At 39.0% G+C, this 24,554-nt stretch overlaps 3 protein-coding genes across 3 annotated transcripts; 1 reads left to right on the forward strand and 2 right to left on the reverse strand.

Moving 5' to 3' along the window:
* Window positions 1-428: 428 nt before the first annotated feature.
* psmg4 (proteasome (prosome, macropain) assembly chaperone 4) lies at window positions 429-3,536 on the reverse strand. The gene is made up of 3 exons (XM_063500707.1): window positions 3,269-3,536; window positions 2,714-2,789; window positions 429-762 (listed from the first exon to the last, which is right to left on the reverse strand). Exons 1-3 carry the CDS (start codon window positions 3,434-3,436, stop codon window positions 641-643), a joined length of 366 nt encoding a protein of 121 aa, XP_063356777.1. The 5' UTR covers window positions 3,437-3,536; the 3' UTR covers window positions 429-640.
* A 432-nt stretch (window positions 3,537-3,968) lies between these two features.
* bphl (biphenyl hydrolase like) lies at window positions 3,969-8,923 on the reverse strand. Its single transcript, XM_063501334.1, has 7 exons — window positions 8,642-8,923; window positions 7,143-7,246; window positions 6,794-6,960; window positions 5,241-5,394; window positions 4,988-5,119; window positions 4,744-4,867; window positions 3,969-4,657 (listed from the first exon to the last, which is right to left on the reverse strand). The coding sequence occupies exons 1-7, from the start codon at window positions 8,704-8,706 to the stop codon at window positions 4,567-4,569; spliced, it is 837 nt and encodes a 278-aa protein (XP_063357404.1). The 5' UTR covers window positions 8,707-8,923; the 3' UTR covers window positions 3,969-4,566.
* A 4,205-nt stretch (window positions 8,924-13,128) lies between these two features.
* On the forward strand, window positions 13,129-21,640 carry LOC134646674 (dual specificity protein phosphatase 22-B-like). Its single transcript, XM_063500537.1, has 7 exons — window positions 13,129-13,149; window positions 13,303-13,336; window positions 15,063-15,145; window positions 17,493-17,542; window positions 17,843-17,917; window positions 18,378-18,549; window positions 21,497-21,640. The coding sequence occupies exons 1-7, from the start codon at window positions 13,129-13,131 to the stop codon at window positions 21,638-21,640; spliced, it is 579 nt and encodes a 192-aa protein (XP_063356607.1).
* Window positions 21,641-24,554: the final 2,914 nt, after the last annotated feature.

The following is a 24,554-nucleotide window of genomic DNA, read 5'->3' on the forward strand; positions in this document are numbered from 1 at the left end:
GAGTGTGTAACTTTAGACAGAAAGCACAATATTTTACAGTTTTTTGAGATGTGTGAAGATTAGAATAGAGCAGCATAGTCTGCATAGACCTGGTTTAGTTGTGATTGGTGTACATTATACACTTTATTATATAGGTATCCCTTAGGACTGCATAAAAATCTAAGGTATGTATACATGTGCCATTCATTTATAAAATATGGAACATAACCTTACTTTTATAGACTGTGAAGCACACTGAATAGACAAACCATCCCATGAAGCATTTTTGTGCAGATATACCAGAACCCGAGCATCCTCCATTTTTATAGTCATATTTAGTACACAGCACATATTTTAGACATTCAGTATGGTTTGGTAGTTTGTATGTTTTCAACAGTAAAAAAAATACTCTAAGAAAACCGAAGAAAAAAAAAACTCAACCACTAATGCTGTTTTCTAAGTGTTATTTTTTTAATATGGATTTGTAAAAAAACAAACAAACAGACAAAGCCACAGGCCTATAGTACATGTTTTGATAATAAACTACTTAATTTATTGTCAATAAAAAAACACTTGATGTGGCCGTTTGTCCTGATTATTGCATTTGAGTATGACTCCAGTACTACACTGCTGCCCTCCTCCTACAAAGGGTCACATGTGCTCAAAAATGCTCAGGGTGCAGCTCCAGCTCCTTTTTGATCCTGTTTTCCACCAAGAGACTGAGGCTGGAATCTGTCATTGGAAGACTGTAACTGACAAATACTTGTTTTTTGGTCTTCTTTGCTGAAATATGGAGAGAGACAACATTAGTTAACTTTGTGTTCACACAAAACACGAAATGGTAAAAATAAATTAAGGTCAGCAGTGGCCCAACTCTAATGTCTATAGAGACTTATAAACTTAGCACATAGCTGCAAAGTCCACAAGGACTTAATCATCAGTTGCAGACACATCAAAGTCGATTTAATTCCTGTTATTGTTCACTGAGGTCTGGTTACAATTTGCCTGAACAAAATGTGTACTGAGTCTGAATAGTCACAAAATTGTTTTCGGGAATCCCGACTTCTGGTCAGTTAGATATGAAACTATAACACGCCTATAAGGACTATCCCACTGTCACAAGGACTCCCTGGCAGACAATTTGAGCTCTTTATGCACATATTGTATAGTTCTGCATTCCTGCAGACTTTGCCTAAAGGGTCATCCACACCTGTGGCAAAAGAAAGCTAGTGACATTCAGTGACTTAACTGACGACGGTAAAATAAGGGCTGGCTATGTGAAGTGAGCGGGTCCTGAGTTAAACATTTCTAACCTTAAGAGATTGAAGTGGCTCCCGAGAATAAAGGATATCGTTCACTGAAAAGTAACGCAGGGAACTTGGCATTTGGTGTCGTTTAGCTCATAGTGTAGTAGTTTACACATTGAATTAATGAGCAAAAGATCCCTGGTTTAATCCCAGGAGGAAGCACAAATATGTCAGGGGTTGCATTGCGAAGGGAATCTAGTCTTTAAAAAAAAATCCAAATGTGCAGCCATCTGCTGTGGTGATCCCCCTGTTAATAAGTAGTACTATGACATTAAACAATATGGTTGATGGAGATGCCAAAAGTACTTGGTAGATAAAACACACTGTAGATATACAAGCATGCCTCAGCCAGTCAATTCCTTAATTTCATTGGCTGTGGGTGAGAAAAAAAATCCCATGTTTCCTGTTTAGTTGTCAAGGCAACATTATGTGGTAAAGACACCATAGATGAGTAGTCATCTCTGTAGACTTTGCATTAGGCATGTGTACAAAGTTGTCGTATTGTATAATAGAGTCTCCACAGACAAATCTACCCAGTCATGAGCTGGCAGGTAAAAGGACGTCCACGTTCAGCCTCACAATTGCCCTCTGCATCACCCTGCACATTTCCAGGAATAGATACTACAACATTAGTTAGCATACCAGGTTCTCGTTGTGTAGGTACACTGTTAATGAGTCAACACTCAGTTGACACTGAGTCAACAGTCAACCAGCAGTCCTTTGTTCACACTGGTAGTTACATTAACCAGTCACCTCAAAACTGAAATAGGTTAGTTGCCTCCTACTCACTTCACATTGTCAATGTTTCACCTGTTGCAAGCTGCTGAGTTTCAGTGATATTTTGTAGTGTCTTCCAGTGTGGACGTCATTTTACAGTGGACACTGAGATTGGCTAAGTGTTTTCACAAAACAAAGATAAATGGCTATTCTTTGCTGCTGTGTTTTGAACCAAGTTAAATGTAGTGTATTATTTTACACTCCACAGCATATCAGAGGTGTGAAACACTTCTCCAAGCCAGCTGTAATTAAGTTTGATGATAGAATTTGTGGAGATTTGAGACTTGCCTTGCTTCTGTAACTAAATGCAATATCACTTTTGATTTCAAACCTATCGTTTCACGGTTACACTAGTTATTGTACTAACACACACTCTGAATACTTCATACACAGATACACTACTTCACTCTACTCAAGTTTCAATTCTCCCTGTTGACCCTCAGGAAGGAAGGTCAAGTAGACACCAAAAACACATGCAAGAAAAAGGCGTGCCAGTGACTCTGGGTTCAAAATTACATCAATGGTACAATTCTAAAATATAATAGAAATCCACAATTAAGAAGCACATGCAACTTAAATAAGCATTTTATGACTTTGCTGTAGCCATCTCCTACATACAACACATATTGCAAACTAATGTTAAACATTACCTAATCTTTGTGCCAAAGAATTTGGTGCTGTGTTGGATGGGTCCCCCATAACTAATGTAGATAATGGCATTGAATCCTGCAGACAAAAGCATATAAGCTGTTAGCTTCCCTTTCCAAATTAACATGTAAGTGACTTAATACCCGTTTATAGGCCTAGGCAATTATTTTACAACTCAGGGAAATAGAGAAACACTTCTAATCTTCAGAAGACTTGCTTTCTCACTCTGACACACACACACACACACACACACACACACACACACACACACACACATATATATATATATATATATATATATATATATATATATATATATATATATATATATACAGCAAAATAAGATTTTTTTAAAATTATGCTGTTTTACAATATTCATATTTTATTAATTTTTAACGTCTTTATGAAAAACTTTGAAAATCCTCCTAAAAAAACTGAAGACCTGCGCTTTTAAATTCTTTCTTATTCTTCACCCGACGAATATACCCAATATTCTTTATTTCTGGAAAACAGCTTACCAGTACTTGGTGAATGAAGGTGTGCTGTGCGGTACTTACATATTTGCTGCTCATAGACACTGCTAAGTTGGACAGAACCGGAGCCGAACCGACCCAAAGGAAAAACCCGCCGCTGAGCTTCATGACGTGAAAGTGTACCACCTGCTCCAGAATCTTTTCAGAGAAATTGTGAACGGAAATTCCCTCAAATTCTGCACCGTTCTGCATTTTGCTGATTTTGTTTCACTCTTTATTGGATGAACATCTAAAGTACGCGTTAGCTTAACTATAAACAGCATGGAATACTTCCTGGTTTAACAAAAAAGGCAGGCCAAAGCAATCGATCATCGATGCTCTAGAGTGAGAATCCAGCATAACTGATCTTGGTGCCGCACTAGATCCCTATATTACACATTCAGTGTGAATTAAGACACATATATTAGCTTTTAATGACACTTTCTTACACTGGCACCCTCTATGAAATAGCAGAGACTTTATAAGAGTTTTATTGGTAAATATTTTATTCTTGTGCAATAGACTAATTGGGCTTTGTCATAGACTGTATAAAAGATGCCAATGACGTCCTCCATTTGTCCAAAAAGCCATGTTGGGTTTTAGAAGCCAAACGTGAACATATTTGGTAGAGACGGAAGTATGCTATGCTTTTAAGCTAAGGCTAGCAGTCTGCAGCCATAAACTGTATGGTTGCAACGCTGCCTGCTAATGAATGACAAGTCAAAGATAAATAAAACAATTAAAATCCCACTCACCAACACTTCACAGCACAAACCTCTTGCTAGCCAATACCTCACAGCAGCTCCTATTATTTGTCAGATAGAGCTATAGTGGCCAAAACGTTTTCTTGACTGTAGAAATCTTTATTTTGCTGTGAGCTTAAGCATTTTAACACTGGTGCCTCTGGAATTTTACCACTGAAGTTATGCTTCAGCCCTTGAAGGTGACGCTTTGAGCTTTCCTTGTCAAATAAATGTACAATATTTAGAGATGGTAGTAATGTTTCTCCTCTTCAAATAAAACCTTTGGCCTGCTGAGCCCTTGATACATTTTTAGTAAACTTTGCTTCAGAGCATCCTGTTAAAGACAGTTGTCACAGGTCTGTAGCTGGATGGAACCCAGATTTTGTTACAAATGGAATTTATTTACATTAAATTGTAACTTTAATTAGTGTAAAAAGCTGTTTCGCATATTTCTATATTTTTATTAAATCTAACATTCCAAATGAAGATTACATCATAAAAAGTAATCAAAATAACATTACAATTCACATTCTACATTTTATTTTTAAAGTAAGTAACACCAACTCTTTTTCTCCACAATCGAATAATGAAGCCGTGGTTTCACTCTTCTAGAAAGTCTTCCACCAGTGTGTTGAATTCATCAGAATACCTCAGGTGGAGGTTGTGTTTCCCCTCTGGCATTAAATGCAATCTAGATTTGGGGATGAAAATCTTGATTTAGCTTGTACCTAAAAGTGAAATTCATCAATTTGTGGTAATATTATTGTACATTCTCACCGTGAACCTTTGATGTGTTTGAGGAGGTACTCAGGGTGGAGAATTGGCACCATGGGGTCTTTCTCTCCATGGATGATGAGGGTTGGACAGCTGATCAGGGGCAGAAGTTCCATGCAGATGCTTCCTAACCAGAGAGCAAAAAGGAAACATTCAGATTATCTGCTGTTATGCATTAGTAAGAGACAAAATTAACAAGTATCTTTTCAGATTGTCTAGTGTGCCTACAACAGCACAGAGCCATCACCTTCTGGTCTGTGGGCAAACTGTGCGATTCCATCCACCCAGGCCTCCCACAGTTTAGCAAAGACTTGTGCCCCATACACCTCCTCCATGGGTTGCCTCATCCTCGCACTCCATTTGGAGACATCGCGCACCTCTGAGTGTTCCCACAACATAACCGTTCACACACAAACACACAACGCGCACATATTCAAGTGAAAGCCAGTTTGTAGCTCGAATAACTTGCCACTTGTCCAAGGCAATAAAACGTGACACACCATTGTAAAGCTTGAGGTCCTGCTGGGAAACAAAAGCATTGGCTCCCCACACGACCATCTTGTTGATCAGATCGGGGTTCCTTGCGGCTGCAACCAGAGCCGTGATTCCCCCGTCACTCCACCCAAGCAGGGAGAACTTGCCGAATCCCAGTGTCTGCCAAAGAAATGATTAAAAAAAAGTAGCTTGTGTCAAAGCAGTAACACAACTTGCTGTTGTAAAAAATGCAAAAACTTTCTTTTTTAACTGCAAGACTAGACAGTTGTACATTTATCTGTGTATGAATTGTGATATATAAACCATGGAATACAGTAAATAATGCAGAAGAAAATTAGTCTTCATGCTTCTGAATGTACAGATATTGTCAGAAACCTATTTGGGAGAATCCTTCCTGCATGATTCACAGTTCTAAGACATTTTGAACAGTGAAGCATGCAAATGGTTGGTGGTGGGGGGTGGGGGTGGCCTTTAAATTTTCTGTTTTGAATCATCACTCAAATTTGAATAACAGGTGGGCGGGGCCAGAATAATGTGCCTGTGAAGATTACTTGTATGCATCTAGTATTTACAATCTTTTTCGCAACTTTGGCTGTGTGTAATATGAGTATCCACTATTGGAACATATAGTATACAATAACAAGATCAAAGAGAAAAATCAAAGAGAATATTAAAATATTATTAAAGCTTACCAACATACAACAGCTGTGTTGGATTCTGCAGCCTTCTAATTTCACATACTCTACGTGTAGCTCACAGGCTGCCAGTGATTTCGAAATGTATATTTGCATAAGAGTTACGATGATGGTCAAAAAGCAATTTGATTGGCATACAAAATATTGCAGAAGTACTGAAAGGAGGGGGATTTGTTTGTAGCCTCATACCGGAAACTATAAAACCCCAGACAGGGGCTTTTTGTCATGTTCATTACTGAAGGGTAAAAGAAGGATATAGCTTCATAAACCAGGAATTTTAATATTGGTGTATGAAAATAACATGTCTTAGTATTAGAATCAGACCGTGGATTAGACATCATTTAAGTCAGGGTTGCCTGAATTTTGATCAGAACACAAAGCAGATAATAGGGGAGGCATATACACTAACTGTATATAATAATTTATTAATTGTGCTTTAATCACTTTCTCTTATAAAACTGCACAAAAAAAGAAAAGAAAGAAAGAACAAAAAGAAAAGGTCCAGGTAATTTTTTTAAGGTAATTTCCTTCAATACATTATCTGTTTTGTTATGGGAGTTTCCATAAATGGTAAAACTCGATCTGTGGTTAAAAAAAAATATTAGGATTAGTATTGCTTTCTAATATTTATCCAGATATTAGACTGTAGTAAAATCTAGCAGGTTTTGGATTGCAGAATTTAACTTATTTTCCATTTTGAATGAATTCTAGACCTTTATCATTTTACTACACGCTGAACTGAGCATGAAGTCTATCAGTCCCCATATGTTCCTTTCTTTCACATGCCCCCCAGAGAAGGGGCTTCTCTGGATCCTGTAAAGTTCAGATTGGTAATCATTTTCACCCTGAGCTTATCAGCAAACCTTCATAAGATCAACTGCATCCTTCGCATCCCTCTCAAAAAAGTCAGGGGGGAAGTCTCTGTCTGCGGGACGGGATTGTCCATACCCACGGGGATCCCAGCCAACTACAGTGAAGCGTTCTTTGTTCAGAGACTTAAGCTGAGGACCAAAATCTGTCTTTGTGCTTCCTGTGGTAGAAAATATAGCAGGGTTTTGTTTTTTTTTTTAGATGCTTAAAGGACTCAAACTGTACTGAACAATATGCTATTCTTACAACAGAGATATTTTGAGTATAGAAAAAGATTTTGATGTCTTCCCATTTAGCCAAACATTTTTTCTACATTAAAAGGAGGCGTGTGCTTGTATTTACCCAGAGCGCCAGGAAGCAACAGCACAGCATGTTTTCCTCTGCCTGTCTGCTCGTAGTACAGATCCACTCCATTAACAGGCTTCTTGCCTGAGGCCACTGAAGAGCTGCAGGGAAACACACGAGGAGACGGTGGTAGTCAAAATGAGCCATGGATAGCAGAATAAGGTGGGATAGTTACTTTGAATGTTACAACCAAAGATAACAAAGCCGTCCTTTGTTAGGACAATTATAGCAATCACATTGTCCACCTTTTATGGGAATAGAAAAATCTTGAGTTTTGTGGGCCCTTAAAAGCAGGTTTGAAAAGTGGAACCATTGTTCAGCTTAACCCTCATTGACAGCATCTGGTCCTGTAGATTTAGAATGCTGATGTATGGCACTGTCTTATTCTTGGTCTCTGTGTACTATTAAAGCTATTTTGCTGGGATGACCTATAAATGTAAAGGTTCTACCTACATTACTGCTGAACACATTTCAAAGCTGTGAAAATCAAAGGCTCCGAGTAAAGTGCGCCAACAACGGTACTTGAATAAAACAAAAGGTGTACATGAACTCATATGAGTTTGGATTATAAGCAGTTCAGAAGCAGCAATTATTCATTTACTGAATAAAAATAACCTACTGGCAAATTACATGATGTTCAGAGATAACAGTGTTTGCAAGAGCTCATAGTTGCTGGTGGTTATTTACCATCACGTGATGGCAGTCATATATTTATATACGCGACTGTGATATTTCTCCATCCTTTAAAAAAAACAAACAAACAAAAACAAAAAAACCCGCAGTAATCTTTTTAAAGGTAATGTTTTGCAGTCTAACACATCTATAGTATCAAGATTTACTCCTGCAAAAGCCTCGAGGCAAATACTTTATGCATTAAATGACGATGAGATTATTTTAAATATTATCCGTCTACAAGCAAGGTGTTTAGCTTTATCCTTCCGTGCCTGTCTTTCAAATTAAAGGATGAAAAAGGACATTATTGTTATTATTTGCTATTAAACAAAAGCATCCCTAACAACTATTCACCAGATCGACAATATAATATAATATAATATAATATAATATAACAATTTAACCCCCTTTTCTGCATTTAAAATATTTGCAAAGTATAATAAACGACATTAAAACGTGTTAGAATATTATATTTATGTAATATTTGTGACAGATAAAGGACACAGTATGGCCATGATGAACACGAATACAGACATTAAACTCGCATTAAATATAACTGGCTGTTACTTCAGTTTTTATAGGTATATATAACATCGATAGTGTCGTAATATCACAGTTGTTTCATAAACACTATGTTGTAGTGAGTGGGCATACTACACCATCTAGTGGACTGGAATCAAACAAACCTCGAGGCAAAAACTACGACTGCAAGAAAACCCAACGCATTTCCTGCGTGGTCTCTGCAGCTCTGTGCAGTTTGTCTTTGAAGAGTCGTGCGTGTCATTTCACAGTGCACACAGTATGAAGACAGTAAGAACTGTTACCCGTACGGCCGGATCGCTGTCATGGCTCTCTGAAAGCCACGTCTCCCGAGTAAAAACAGCGCCATGTATGATCGGTGCGCACACTCAGCACGTCCTCAGTCAGTCTGCAGGTTTGATTTAACTGGTTAAAAATTGTACAGTCTCTCTCCGAAGTGGACCAAAGTCCACACGTTCCAGCCCTGCGTGTTTGTTTTTAAAGGAAGTCTTGGATCAGTGTGGCACTTTCAACGTCGCCGTTTATCCAGTGAAATATTTTCAGGCGAAAGTACGAGGGCGAATCCAAAATCACAAGCTGATCTGAAAACTGTACTTTTCCGTCGTCACTCTGACATGTCAGGCTCACTGGAGTGAAGTAGGTGACCCACCAGTCTGAGCTCAGGCTGCAGGTCTTAAATAATGGCAGAGCAGATTTTTAACAGGCTTCTGTTAATATGACCTCTCATGTTATTAATCTGAATAGAAATCAGCTGAGCATGTCTGCTTTGATACTGGCTTTGCTGTGTGTTTAGAAGTGGGGTGAAGCCATACACTGTATATAAAAGATGGACTTCCCCAGTTGTTTGGAGACGCTTTATTGTGAAATTTGATTTTAGTCATCACCACGTTGTTGTTTTGAGAATGGACGTGACAAACAAGATATTTATGTGACTGAGAACTGAGGACATATGCAAGAGAGCCCAGGGCTGTTTTTATCCAGACTTCTCTTTGAAACCAGAGGAGTTGCCCCCTGCTGGCCATTATAAAGAATGCGGAATACATTGGCTTTACTTTTCAGCTCTGGAATCTGCTTTTTTTTTTTTTTTTTTTTTTAGAGCTAACGAGTGGAGTGAAGTAAATACAAACTATGGTTTTCAGTGATATTGACAGCGCACGCAGTCATTGTGAGATATACTGTTCATGAAAAGGAGGTCATTAAGTGAATGTTTCCAAGATGTCTGGGTTATGGTCCCATGAAGACCAAGTGTGTGACTGAGTGTCTCACATGTTTTCAATTCAATGTCAGGATTGAAGCTTTGCAAATTGTAAAGAAAAGAAAAGACACGAACAAGAAGCACAGAAAAGAGAAACTATGACGCTCCACCCAAAAGAGATGTCAGGGACTTTGGCTTAGATCCGCTCGATATTGTCGTTAGTCCCGCCCATGGTGCAGGTTAACTGAACGATGTCTTTCTGCCGTGTTCATTTGACTGCTTTTACAACCAAGAAACTCAACATGTCTACAAGAGCTTTTCCACATCCTGTTAACGCCAATGTACAGCAATTAGCTGCAGTTAAACCAGGTTGCAGCAGGGGGTACTCATGAGATATTCCTAAATACAAAGACGCAAATAGAGGTGTATGGCTATAATCTATTTTTGGTTCTCAAAAATACAGAATTGATCAGTTGTACAAACTGGCCCTATGTGGCCTGTCTTGGGTGTACCCTGCCTCTTGTCCTAGCTGGTATAGGCTCCAGCCCTCCTCGCGACCCTGAATCGATAAGCGGAAGTATATAAAATAAAACACTTGTTTCTGTTTTTTCTGACTTCTGAAGTCAGTTTTGTCCGTAAAATGCTGGTATTGTGTTGTATATACATGCTGATTGGTTAAGGTTTTACAACAAGAAAGAACTCCTCTGATGATAACAGTTTAAAAACGTAGCCGAACCGCAACAGAAACCTCCACATTAGAAGCAGCTGTGTGAGGTGATTTGAAGCTGCTGCTACAATCCAATCAAGATGGTGGATGCTGTAAAGTGCCTTATAGTGCTGTAATAGTCCTAATACTTACAGAAGGGTGTTTTCCTACAACTGAAACCTATAAAAAATGGAACTGTATCAAATATTGTCTCAACGTCTGAAACATGCTGAATTTAAATTTCCAGAAGAAAAATGTTTACTCCACTACATTGACATTTTTGGGTTTGAGCTTCTTTGGGCCCAATTCCTTCTGGACTACTGCTGAACACCCCTATGATATTAAAAGAATGAGTGGGAATTATGAGTTATAGCATAATCATAGACATTTTTGATGCCAGAAGAATCACAGTGGACAGATACAGATGTCTAACTTCAGTCCCTAAAAGATTCAGCTCAGAAGGTTTCAGCACTATTTTGTACAGTTTGTCTTCATAAGCAGTTATAGATTTCAAGAGGCTTTTCTTTAAAAAGACTCCCCCCTTTAAGCCAGACAAAATATACACTCAGAATTCATATAGGGTTTTCATTTTCTGTTTTATAGGAAGCGTTCTTTCCTTTTTCATCCTTTGCCTTTTAATGGACTTTATTTGAGGAAGGTGACACACTTAAAAATTACCATAAAGCATCAACATTAAACTACATATGGAAATATTCCAGATTTTATATGTGATATGACAAAAAATCCTCTTTTACTTGATTACAGAACTTACTGTGTGTTGGATCAGTAAGACCTCAGAATGGTTAATCCCTGTGAGACATCTGAAATGTTACAGCCCTTTGAAACCACTCCTTTCACGGGAAGCTTTGTTGCATATCAATTTCCTTCTTGCTCTCTCCCCCCTCATTTCCTGCCATCTTTCTACTGTTGTTTATGTAACGAAAGGCCTACATTAATCCTTGAGCGAGCTTGAGTATTTCACGCAATTTCATGGGTGTGTAATCAGATATCTGTCAAATGTCAACCTCAAGGTAAAGTCAGGGGATGGACTGTCGGGGAAATATGAATACGTGTACGAGACCCCTTATCTGATGTTGGCTTGAATGAATGAAGCAACATCTTTGACCCTCTGGAGAGGAAAACTTTGCACCAAAGTTATTGGAATTCATCCTTAAGAGACGCTGAATATTTTTTGATTTCTCAGATATTTCCACTACCATAAACTTCATGGTAGCTGTAGAGGACAAGTCACAAATTCACCAAAATGAGTAGGTTTCAACCTCTGGTGATTGTACACGTCTGTATAGGATTTTAGAGAAACTCATGGAATAATTGTTGCAATATTAAACTGAAGTGGTGTGCCAGCACAACAACACAGCCAACCACAGAGAGACAGACTTGCATGTGGCTACAAAGACCTGTGGCTAAAGACACAAAGGTCTTGTGGTTTCGGCTTCTCAAATGTGATGATTTTCTCAGTTATTTCGCCATAAATGAGATAGTTTGAGGTTTTAGACTGTTTCACACACAACAACGTGTTTCCCACTATTAAGAGGCAATTTAATAAGCAAACTAATAATTAAGTAAATTTAAAAAGTAAGTATTAAGTTGGAGCCCTAAAAACAGCTTTCGATAAGGTGATGGCTTGAAGCGCAAACCTTCCTCAAACCCGAAAGACTCCTCTTCTTCTTGTTAAAAAGACAATTTTATTGTGAAACCCAATCTCCCGCCCCCTCCACCCACACACACACAGACGCGCACTCTCTCGGCTCTGATCAAGGTGTATTTTTAATGTAATCATCATGGTTTCTAATGTGTGAGCTGTTTTGTTTATCAATGGTTTTGACTTTTCGGTGCCGATGAGCTGTTCCACCTAGTTCTCTGAGGCAGGCAGCAGGCAGATTTTTGTAAACGCCTCCACTCTCCCCTGCCTGTCTCTGTGCCACACACACACACACACACACGCACGCACACACACACACACACACACTGAACCACACAGAGGAACACAAGACAAAGCCGGGCTAAAAATACCTCGATCGGCTCAGAGCGATGCACTGAAGATGTAGCCAGATTTACTGGAAATGAACAGAGTGAGTTAGAATTAAGAGGATGTCCACTGAGAAGCACAAAATTAGACATAAATGGGGGAATTCTGAAATCGAAGACGAAATTAGGTTTAAAAGCACTACTCTGTTATTAGAAAATATTAGAACGGGTATTTGAAAAGTACGACTTGTTTTTAGGAAACAGAAAATTGTGGGGATTTTTTTTGCCACACTGGTTTGCAACTCTTGGGCACAAACATGTAACACTGGCTTGAGGTTGTCACAGATATTAGTGGAAATAGAGACTGAATTTGATCTGAACACACAGAGAAAGAATCCTGATTGCAATCTTGGTTTTAAGACAGCTGCCCTCTCATTTACAGCAGTAACACACAGATAATTGATTTGAGGTTTTGAGCTTCATTCAAAGGTGCTCCTAGCAGGGTGCTGACAGCTCAGCAGATAGTGATAGCTGGGCCATCGGATCTGTTCTGGCCTTCAACCATCTTTGTCTGGTTGCTATGTGCCTATCCATGGTCCCATGACTGACGCCTGGTCTAAATATAAACATGTGCTAAGGTCACATTCTGAGGAAAACATACTCTCAATGAAGTGGCACTCTGGGAGACGGACGAGCTGAGGTCTTCATGACAGTTTGAGTTAAACTAAATAGTTGTCAGGGTTCCTTTGAACCGAGTAGCAGTTAGTGACTAGAGACGGTTAAGTTGCTGCTTTAAGCGTCTCCCTAAAGGAATCACTTTCCAGTTATGACTTCAAATTCCTCTTAAATTCAGTGTGCTTATCTACACACCTTTGGCAGAGATGGGTAACGGAATAAACAAGGTACAGTATCAACAACAATATCTAGGAAATCATTCAAACCTTCAGAGCCTGCCATGATATTTTTCTAAAAAAGAAAAAAACAACAACCCCAAGATCTTGTTTTTTCTTTAACTTCTGCGTTTTCCATTTTACACAATTTTGTACTGTTTTTAGGTCCTGCCTGATCTTTATCTTGGAAATATCAAAGGTAGGCTGCGGTGCCTTTTGTCATGTGTGTAAAAAATTGATTTATTTTCCGGATAATGTAGTAGTAGTTTGTTTCAGTTCCTCATACGGAGGGGCATGTGGTGAGATGCTACACTGAGCTCAGTTTCTATAGAGTCGAGAGGTCACAGTGTAAAGCTGAGCTATTGAAATATTGCATTTTAACAAAAAAAAAGTGTGTTTTTTACCCTCTGAGTGGGGATAAATCTGCCAGCAGCTGGGGGAAACATTACTTTGAGCACTGATGTGAATATTTGAGTGGTGGTGTGGGAGGGGATGCCCCATGGCGCGGGGGTGTCCCTTGGTGTGAACTACATTCCACACGTTTCCATAAAGCACCAAATGCAATTGTTGGGCTGCTTTTTTTAATCTTTGCACACATTAAGAATCATGACTACACAGGAAACGTCTTAAAATGCAGACAGCTCTTTTTTAGAAATAAGGTATGTTCAAGGAATTGCTGTCAAATAGGAAATGTGACACTTTTTATCTTAAGCAGGCCTTTGATCTTCATTCATCTACATGACTTAGCACATATAAAGCAAGCTGGAGCTTTTGGCTGTGAAAGTTCCATCAATGCCACTTTTAGATATTTACAGGCGTTACTGCTACTGTTACTGCTGATCTACTATTCTGAGCTAGTCTGTACTCTGCTTAGCTTTGCTAGTCTGCTAAACTAAGCTGTTAGAAGATGTAATGAACATTGAAGAAACTATGTTTTTGCTTAATCCCACATCTTTAGTCCCAATCTCATCAGCATCAACACTACTACAGGCTTGATCTCTGAATTTATAACAACCTGACTTTATAAAAGAGTAAAGGTAGCCATGATGACAACGCTTAAATTTAGCACTTTAGAAATCAGAAGAGACCAGATTTGGAAACATTTCTCTCCTTGAGAACTAATATTTAACAATGGAAAAAAAGAAAAACTTCATCTTTCATGAGGGAAGCTGACGGTTTTGAATGGGAGGACGCAGGTTTTAGGCCAGCACCTAGAAACCTTGAGTGGTACTGAACCTCTAAGCCCTAAGCAAAAAATCATCTCTCGTCACTTCACTGTTATATCAGCAGCCTGACACTCAACAAAACTATTTATCTCATGACACACTGCAGCACTTGTTGCACAACATTGAAGCTGTGGTCATCCAGTGATTTAGGGTTGTATTTCCTCTGCAAGTGTTCTGTGCACTGATGCCACTCACACTGTTTCTTACTGTATGATGCAATTGGTTGGTTGTGTCCTACAGTTAATAAGAGTTCCAATGACAAAACATTTAATTACTGAATGAATTTAGCTTTAAGGAGGTTTCAGTGCAAACTCATCTTGCTCTTGTATAGGTGGCCCCAATCAGCATCCTGCAAACTTGCAAAGCATATGAGAAAAAATGCTCAAGGCACATCTGTCCAAGGTAGAAAACATTTGGCTTCCTTTCAAAGAACAAAATTTGATTAGAACAATTACTGTTTCTTGCTTTGGGCCAAGCTGTTGGACTGTTTTAGAAACACTGGTTTTCCGGTTTTTCTTTCAGTTCAAAACCAGAGCAAAACTTTGAAATCTTAAGGCCACATTTGCTTGGAAGTCACTTCAGGAGGGGGGGTTGTTGTTGGGCAGAAGATGCTTTATTTAGTTTGGAGCTCACACGGTGTGATTGGTGATTGGATGCAGGGTGTATCGTGTATTTCTCGATTTTCTTTGCGTTCCACAGATGCTCGAGACAGGGAGCTGCTGGCTCAGCACAACATCACCCACATCCTGTCCATCCATGATACAGCTGGGCCCGTTCTGGAGGTGAGGCCTTTTTTAATGTCTTGCATCAGATTGCACGACCCCCTGACCTCAACATTAACCCAACCATAAAGTACATAAGCTCCTCTGAGCACGTCTGTGGTTGCTGTGCCCCCCTGCTGATTAATACTCATTCTGAAACTGTGAGATATTGTTGTCAGCCCAGAGCCTCTTTCCCACCTTAATATGTTTACAGAGCTCCTTCAAATATAGTTATTACCTTAAAAAGTTTATGAAAAGACAGGACAAGTTTTAAATAAATGCTTTGAAATGATACACTGCATAGAGACACAGTTAATAGCAATAAATCGTTCCATTTCTAATCTTCTGAGGTCACCTTGTGTTTTTAAAGACTGAATGATCATCAGATCATTCATTATCAACATCAGATCTTTATCAAAGGCTATTGAAAGAGACCACTTCAATTAGTATGAAAGTCACATGTGTCTTCTTTCTTCTTTTTTTAAATTCAGTCATAAGACCTGGAATTCACCAGTTCTCACCAGAGAAGCAATTTTCTAATTGACTGTGGGTCCTCAATATTGTGTGGGATTCTAGTATATATATGAAAATCTGAATGCTGTTTTCAGTTGATGCAGCTGTGAGGCAGATGCAAGCCAAGGTTAGTGGATGTTGCACAGTATTGTTCACACGAGATGCTTTTAGCTCAGCAGCTTGAGGTCCAGAAAGTCTTGAAAGTGGAACTTTGCAAAAAAAAGTTTCTGGCTTTTCAGTGCTGCATTTAGATGTGGCAATTTGTGTATGAAACAGCAGGAAAGGTGTTTTTGTGTGTGTTTGTGTGTGTGTTAGTGAATGTGAGGAGCTGATAGATTGAAGTATAAAATATGTCTGAAGATGTAAGTTTTACTGAACAAATAGTTTTATTTTGAGGTTTTTCTGAGGTATCTTTCTGTAAATACACAATACCTTTAGTCAGAGTTTATGAAATGATGCACACTTTTGATGTGTACAAGCCTGTAATTATTTACAGATTGAATGATTTGACTTTAAGTCTGCTGATCTCATCTGAGCCCATTAAATACATTACGTCCTCCCGTCGGCTTCGTGCTGGGACTCGTCTCTTGAAAATCTTGAATCCGCTTGCCATCTTCAGTGTCCGCTTTCACAACTTTCATCTTTTCTTGTTGAAAGCGAACATGAAAAGCGCTCTCTACACTTTCTCCATCCATGTTAGCATGTTTCATTGAACAGTGAAGAGAAACAGCAACTTGTATTACAGTATCACTACTCAAACTGGTCAACCACCAAAACTTTTACAAGGTTTTGGGCCTGAAGTGAAGTCTGGCCCTACGGACTCATTCTGAACTGCGATGACAGTTATTCAGTTGCTTTTTTAAAACATACCAAATCATGTGTGATGCAACTTTTTGAGTTTTGAGGCAAAAATGATGACTCAGGTCTGTTTTAGACCAAGTGGCCAGATGGGATGGGTTATTTGCATACCTAACAGTCAAACCGCGGACTGATTGATTTCTTGGAAGACAGCGTGATGGTTCCTGAGAGAGGAAGGTAGAATTTGCAACGATGATGTGGTCTGCGCATTTACATCTGGCCAAGTCTCTAAATGTGCCATTTACTGTATATGAACCTAATTATCATACTGCAAAATAAAAGGTCATCTTTTGGAACTAATTCCAAGCCCCAAATATTCCTTTTGCAAGTAAAGTAAATAAATGTCTGCATTTATCCACAATTTTCATATATTTTGATTTAGAGTGTAGTCATGATTTTACAAACAGTACCACTGAGTCAAGGCCATGATGAGCTTTAAGAGTGATGGTGTGAAGATATGAGGACTTCTCGGTAACCGTTTGCATAATCTGACTCTCTCTATCAGAAATAATAATTTAGCCTTCACGAACCTTAGGCATGTCTTTAATATGTGCACTTTCATTGGTATTTATAAATGTGTCTGCATTAGTCGGGGCTCTGTGCGTGCAATCTCACCTGTCTGGAGCACTTCCAGGACTCGGTCTGTCCCAGAGGGCTCAGGGGTTTTTGCAGTGGTGCAGTCATACCAGGACGAGGTGGTTTCTGTCCACTGCATGTACCATCAGCTGCCAGGTGCACAACACAGCACACACACACACAAGCACAGAGACAAACACAAGCAAACATCGTTATGTCGTGACCTACCACATGGGCAGGGCCAGAGGGGCAAGGTTTCAGGGGCTGTCCCATAGGAAGTGAGAAACAGGAAGTGAGTTTAGTTCCAGTTTTCAAACAAATGACCCCTGCTCAATAGTTGAGCACTCGCCTTTTCCTATCATGTTAACTTTTGCCACTAAAGTATTCACTTCATTAAATGAAGCTGCTCCCTCTCCCACAGGGCATCACATACCTTTGTATATCTGCAGCTGACCATTCCAAGCAAAACCTGTGAGTACTTGAATAAATGTTGAATATATATAAAACATGCATATATGTATGAGCTCTTTGCCCCATTTCTAGAAATAAAAGAAATCAATTACAGCTTGCAAAATAGAAAATTTATCCAAATGTATCCTTTTTTAAAAAGGTTGGTTTAAATAATTAAACACATGATCTCTTTACCGACTACAAACTAAATTGTACAGCTATGGTAAATGTAAAAAAAAATATATATATATCCAGTTTTAAGGTTGGAAGGCATGATCCTCACTATGTTGTATATCTTGTGAATGTGATTCATTTCACCAGGATTCAGTACTTCAGAGACAGCATCATGTTCATCCATGAATCCCGACTGAAAGGAGAAGGCTGCCTCGTCCACTGGTGAGTGGAACGCCTCAGTCCTGTTTTACATGTCATCTGAAATGATACTTGGTTAAATTAAAAAACATTCAGTTACAATATATGGTAGAATATATTACGTATTTTGACATAGAGATGTTGTAAAAAGTTTCAACATTAAGATCTAATAGATTTTTATTCATAATCATGAGAATTTGCTACAGGTTTGATTGCAGACCGGAGGTCCTCATATTTTATCGACCCTGTTCTCATTTTCAACCACATCACTAGCACCAAAAAGAAGCTGTCTGCCAAAAATTTTGGTTAAAGCTTTCATTGCACATTTCATTACCTTTCATCTTTTCTCATATCAAACATGCAAAATCAGGCATTTAACCACAGCTTTGGGACAGAAGGGGTTTCACTTCTTTGTACACTAAAGCAGAGAATCTGAATATGAGGTGATTATCTTGCTCTGAGCTGTGAAGGCCTGTGTTCTCAGTATGGCAGGAGTGTCCCGCAGCGTGACTCTGGTGGTGGCCTACATCATGACGGTGACGGGTCACGGATGGGTAGAGTCCCTGGCAGCGGTTCGGTCAGTCAGGCCATGTGCGGGGCCCAACCTGGGCTTCCTGCGGCAGCTGGAGGAGTTTGAAAACACAGAACTAACAGAAGTGAGTCATCATAATTAATTTCATTTTTGATTATTCATTTAAAAAAAATCAGTTATGTTGGGACAGCTGAAAACGGTTATGTGGATTAAAAGATGCAATACATTTGGACAGATGAGTGTGTGGGTTTAATTTGTGAGTTCAGGTACAGCCTGGTCTCAATATACCGCTCATCAAAGCATTCTTTGTCTAAAAGCTGGAGGCTATGACGTGAGAAATTGCAAAAATAAAACCCTGACGTTTTCATACAACAGTGTGAACTACTCCCTTCAAAAGCCAACCCAGTCTGGTTTATATGGGTGTTAGTAAAGCTCCTAAATGAGGACCTGTGTGAGAAGTACATATCTGAGAAACAGATGCTTCACATGTACTTTTCCTTATGCTCTTACTTGGACCATTTAACCCTCTCTTCTTGTTAGAGCTGGCAACGTTTTGTGACGAGAGCAGTGCATGCCGCTGTGTGAAGACTACTCATCCTATTCAGCTGCTGGACAATTACTCTGCAGCTGTCCTGCATGGAATGACCTTCATGTCACACGACATGGGCCCAAAAGCATTTCCCACATGGACAGTTATTGGAAAAGGAGCAATTGTAGTATTCAGTCCAAAAACAAATATAGAACAGCTGCAGCACTGTATTATAAAATGATATCTGTGTATAAGGATGTCAGATGTGTTCGAATAAGTTTTAAAAGTGCTCAATCTAAACTTCTTCAGCTTGACAAGGATCCAGGCCACATGTGCCTAAAACTCCAGCTTACAGTGGGGGAAACAATGAAATAACTGACCCCCTGCTGGTTTAGTTTATTCGCTTACAAAGAAGCGAACAGTCTCTAATTTTTGGACCGAGACAGAACATCAACACATTTTATTTTAAAAAAGGTAGAAATTGATTTACACATCACTGAGTGAAATAATGTGTCGAATAATTACTTCCCCTGCTGTATGTGCACTGTGAGCAGTCTTACTCACAGTCTTACTCATTAGATCAAATTGTAATACAAAAGCCCAGTACCAAGTAATCAGTTCTCAATTAACCCCCCCCCCCCTCCCAAAAAAAACAACATAATGATTAAGTAAAACATTTAAAAATATGAATGATAAATCAGGTGTGTAATAAATATCATGTAGCATTTTTGAACATTTAGGAGGCTGCTCATCACATGCTTGTTTTCTGCTTTTTTCAGTAACCCTGTTTAAGTCAAGATGCTATGAACTGTGGGCAAAGTCAGCAAAAATGCAGACTTATTGAAAGTGTGCATAAAGGGCACAGAACGTCTGCCGAAAAGCTCTCATAAACTTGTAAGTGGGACTGGGCCCTGCTACTACTACGACTGATACCTCAGCTCTGTTTTTGGTTATGCTTCGCCTTTTTCAGTTAAGTTTCACAACAGCCTAAATCAAATTAGCATGAATTCCGTAAACTGCACTGCATTTTGGTGCAGTTATGTTGCTCATTTCACTTTAAAGTCTTTTAATTTTTTTTGTGAAGTACCTCAAATAGCACTGAAATGTGTCGTACATTACGTTGGATTTAAACATAAACAGTGGACACTTTGAGCTCCAATTCAGGGCGATTAAAACAAATTCTTTGAAAACTATGGTTATTTTTGTACTCATCACACCATTTTCAGAGACTCAAAAGTAATTGGACAATTAGCAAAGCAGCAGATTTCAGTGGATGTGAGGTCTTTAAGAGCTTCCAAATGAACAATCTGCTCAAACCACTTGTTACACTCAAGAACAATAAGAACAGATTAGACATCTGAAAAACTTGCCCAGCCGTAGAAAAAAATTCTTTGGAGAGATGAAACCAGGAGAAGAAAAAGAACAGTTCATGATCCAGAACATACCACATCACATATGGCTGCCAGTTTAAACGGTGGTTAACATCGATGTGACTGTTGATAGAGTTCACTTCACAGTGCAAACGAGCACGCTTTTCAGTTATTAAATACAAAACTGGAGGCAAAGACCTACAAATAACCAGCAGCAGAAGGTGTGGCAGTAGAGACCTAAGAGAGCATCTCCAGGGAGATGTCATATCCGTGTGTTCTACACTTCAGGCAGACATGAGCTGTAAAGGTTTTTCATAAATGTATTAAAAAAAAAATCCTTATACTTTAAATTATATTAGTGTCAAATTATATTTGAGCCTCTGAAAAAAGGGAGGACTGGATATAAAATGCTTTGTAATTCATAAACAGTTAATGTAAAAGCCTTAAATAAAGTCTGCACTTTAATCACATCTTGAGTGATTGGTTTAAAATTGTCTGTGCTGGCATGGAGAGGCAAAACTACAAAAATGGTGTGATTGTCCAAAAATATTAAAGGACCTAACCGTATAAACTTGCCTTGATTGTACAAACACAGGCTGTGGGGCATGCAATAAAAGGCAACATGATGGTAATGAATACTTAGGAATGAATAGTGCTGCTGTTACAAACACAACTGAAGATGCTCCGCCTCTATGATGAGTTCCCTCAAATGATTAAAATATATTATATATAAAATACATACAACACAGTGCATTTATTCATGAATAATAATAGTAAATATTAGCCTGATACTTCATCAGTTCACTAATGCAGGTGTACAAAAGTACATACAGTCTCAAATATTACACAAATAACAGAAAAGGATGAGTCATGATTTATTTTTTACGATTATAATTATTGCATTTTTAATTAGAAATATCGTTTGTATTTAATGTCTGTGGATTTTTATTACTTTTGGCTTCATTCATGCAGGCATGTACTCTTGAATCCAAATTTATAACATAACGCAGCGTTTCATCTGTAAGCTGTGCAGTGATGCGTGTCAGGCAATCAGCAGCCTGTAAGCTGATTTTATACAGCAGCGAGGTGTTGTTTTAAGTAACTGTCCGATGTAAAACGTGTCCAGTGCCTGTCTTAAACAGAGACATTGTCTTTGACTCTGCTCCCCGCAGTATCGAGCTTGGTGGAAGGAGCTGTACGGGAAGAACACGTTCAGTGATGATGAGGAGATCGAGGCCCTTTTAAACCGGAAATCCAGCACCAGCGATGCCATAACAACCAGCATCACTCCTGCGCTGGCCACGAGCAGCAAATAAAGAAACTCATTTCTGGATCTTCAGTCATTTCTCACCTGAACTTAAGAAGCAGAGGACAGCGGGCTTCTGATTGGCCCTTTAACCCCACAGAGACCGGGTGCACAAAATCATTTTGCCTGCGACCTCGCACTGCGTCAGGAACACCTGTCTCATAAAAAGTTCAGTGTCAGGATGATAAGTTCAGTCTCGTGTGCGTGGAGTGGCTAAGCAGACATGTGACGGGGGGATTTTATGTCACCGTCTTCAGTTCCCTTCGTCATGTCATGTCCTTGCCTCTAACTGTCAAAACAACATGCAAGGGCAGTCAAGCATGACACAAAGGAAATATATGTACATACAGTCCACAGTGTGAACACATACTCCTCCTGTACACCCCCCCCCACCCCGCCGTCCCCAGTCAGTTATGTTATGCTGTGTCTTGTACTTGAAAAATGACTATTACTTTCTGAGACCGTGTGAGAGCTAAAGAACGCTTTATTTTACAGTAAAAAAAAATATCAGATGTGCTGTTTTTAACTATTGTGCTGTTCTTCCTAAATGTAAACTTTTCATTTGATTTGATTTGTGCAGTTTGATGTGTGCACAGTCTGTGGAAATGCAGTTATATATGTATAATTTTTATGTTAACTTTTTCATGTTAGTTTGCATTTCGTATTTTGTTTAATTATGCATGCATTGAGATGACATTTAACTCATCAAGTGAAAATATTTAGATTGTAATAATGCAACAAAGGAATGTATTAATCTTCATTTTTTTTTAGTTATTTCAAGCCTTTTAGAAACAAAACGAGGGACTAAAATCCATCTTTGACGTGGTTTCTGGATAAAAGCAGTATTCAGATCCAGGTAAAGGTCATAAATGACTTAAGTAGAAGTACAGAAGTTTATCGCACGTATTGTGGAGAACAGTATCTCTGCTGACGATGAAATTCTGACATTATTATGACCCCACAGCAATTGAATTAGTTTTGACTTCTTCATATAGTGGTCTACATTGTAGCAGTCAGCTCAAAGGTCACCAGATAACTGGTGGTGAGAAGATTCTGCGTCACAGGTCTTTGCCCTTTAAAATATTGCACAATTCTACCTCTTCAGGCCTCTTTCAGTTATTTAAATGAAACCAGCTGAAAAGTGGAAACCACTCCTCAGAGGAACTCAGAACTACAATAACCAAGGGGCCCAGAGCTTTTAGTGGGGGTCCACGAGCTAGAACGTGTTCGTAAACCCTCCCCAAATGGCTTAACATATAACAGTGCATGGTCACTTTTATATGCTCATTTTTGAATTATTTAAAATCTCAACATGAGAAGTTGTTCAGCTACAGCTGTCGGCTGAATATTGTTGGTTTAAAAGTGCCATATGTGAAATGTAGAGCAGCACTGAGGTTACCTGTGATGAAGTGCATGTATTCTGTGCTTCATACATCCATATATGCATTTTTCACACAGTTGTCATTTTAAAGATGAACACTACAGAAAAAAAAAACCCACTTGACTGATTTCTGTAACCTGGCAACCGGTTACAGATTAGGATCAACTATGGTATAACGCTGATGGGAAGCATTTGCATAATGAGTTCCTTTCAGTTCTCGTGCTGATAAGTAAGTAAAGCTTCAAATAAGTACTTGTACCTATCTAATATTACTTCATAATTCTACTTTCAAAATTTTATATTTCTACTTCACTACATTAGAATAAAATTGTACTTACTTTTCTGAATTAGAGAGAGAGATTAAGAGTAGGAGAGCATTAAACACATCAATCTGAGATGAGCTTAAGCTCTACAATGTACATTATAATGTTGCTTCATGCATCAGTACTGATGGTAAATTCATATATTAATAATAGGCGTGTACAGGTATCAGACTGATATCAGTATCCTGGTTAATGGCCATTATCAGAGGCTGACATTTATCTGTTCCATCACATACATGTCCCATGAGTTAAATGTTCAAAACATACAAAAATAAAATCGATTCATAAATATTTAATATGTTCATAAGAATAATTAAAAAACATAACTACAGGTTATCAACCCAGAATGTCACAGTTTGTGTATTCCTGATTAACGCTGACAGTATAAGACTGACAGGAACCAGTCTGCTGCATAATGACTAATGACTCTCTAGGCACGTTTCTCTCTCATATTACATATAAAATACAAACTGAGTACCTTAAACAGCTGTAGGTTATGCAACACATCAGTATTCATACTTATCCCAGCAAAACTGAAAGCAAATAAGGGGAAAAGTTGTTAGTTTGTAACTAACACACTTTTAGATCTGTCTTATACTCACATCACTGCTTTCACTTAAGTAATGAAGGCACTGATGGATATTTATTGCAGCACTGCAAAACTGCCGCAGGAGCCAGACTCACTCTGAAAATCATACTGAGGGGAAATGAGTGGGAACTTTTCAAAACCATGTTTTCTCGGACTCCTGGACCGCATTGCTTTTACAGAATTGATCCTCTGTCGAATTCTCCTAACAGGCCTCCTAAAGCTCTGACACGGTAAATGATAATCTTATGTGGTATTGTGTTCCTGTCTGAGGCGTTATGTCAGCTGTTCTGAATAATCTTCCAGTGGGAAAACTGCTGCCGATGTTTTTCTGCGTCGCTTCTACCTCTGGACCACTCAAGAGTACTTTTCGTAAAGCTTTATAATTTCAAAGAATTGTTTTCGTCTCCGTCCTATCATTTTCCACGTGTGCGGGTGTGTGACACTTCGGGTTGACGCCGGCAGGGTTTCCCCGGTGTATTACTGTAGATCGGCCGCTGTGTGCGCGCTGATAAGCTTCGCAGGAGGGAAGCAGGCGGGCCTAGCAGAAGCAGCAGCAGCAGGTGCACCCTCCTCAGCATCCCGGCTCCGCCCTCCCTCTGCTCACCATAGGCTGGGTGGATTTAAGCGGGCC

This window comes from Pelmatolapia mariae, linkage group LG17 (genome assembly GCF_036321145.2).
Source record: "Pelmatolapia mariae isolate MD_Pm_ZW linkage group LG17, Pm_UMD_F_2, whole genome shotgun sequence".
In the NCBI taxonomy this organism is placed as follows: domain Eukaryota; kingdom Metazoa; phylum Chordata; class Actinopteri; order Cichliformes; family Cichlidae; genus Pelmatolapia; species Pelmatolapia mariae.

Bases quoted from the DNA above. Each gene is read 5' to 3' on its own strand.
- psmg4 (XM_063500707.1), bottom strand. From the start codon at position 3,436: ATGCAGAACGGTGCAGAATTTGAGGGAATTTCCGTTCACAATTTCTCT. The intron at 2,790-3,268 runs GTAAGTACCGCA...TTTTGTCTGCAG, and splicing joins TGTCTATGAGCAGCAAATAT to GATTCAATGCCATTATCTAC. The intron at 763-2,713 runs GTAATGTTTAAC...TCCATATTTCAG, and splicing joins TTCTTTGGCACAAAGATTAG to CAAAGAAGACCAAAAAACAA.
- bphl (XM_063501334.1), bottom strand. From the start codon at position 8,706: ATGGCGCTGTTTTTACTCGGGAGACGTGGCTTTCAGAGAGCCATGACA. The intron at 4,868-4,987 runs GTGATGGCTCTG...CTCTCTGGTTAG, and splicing joins GTTTGCCCACAGACCAGAAG to GAAGCATCTGCATGGAACTT. The intron at 4,658-4,743 runs GTGAGAATGTAC...CCCCAAATCTAG, and splicing joins AAACACATCAAAGGTTCACG to ATTGCATTTAATGCCAGAGG.
- LOC134646674 (XM_063500537.1), top strand. From the start codon at position 13,129: ATGGGTAACGGAATAAACAAG. The intron at 15,146-17,492 runs GTGAGGCCTTTT...CCTCTCCCACAG, and splicing joins CAGCTGGGCCCGTTCTGGAG to GGCATCACATACCTTTGTAT. The intron at 17,543-17,842 runs GTGAGTACTTGA...TCATTTCACCAG, and splicing joins GACCATTCCAAGCAAAACCT to GATTCAGTACTTCAGAGACA.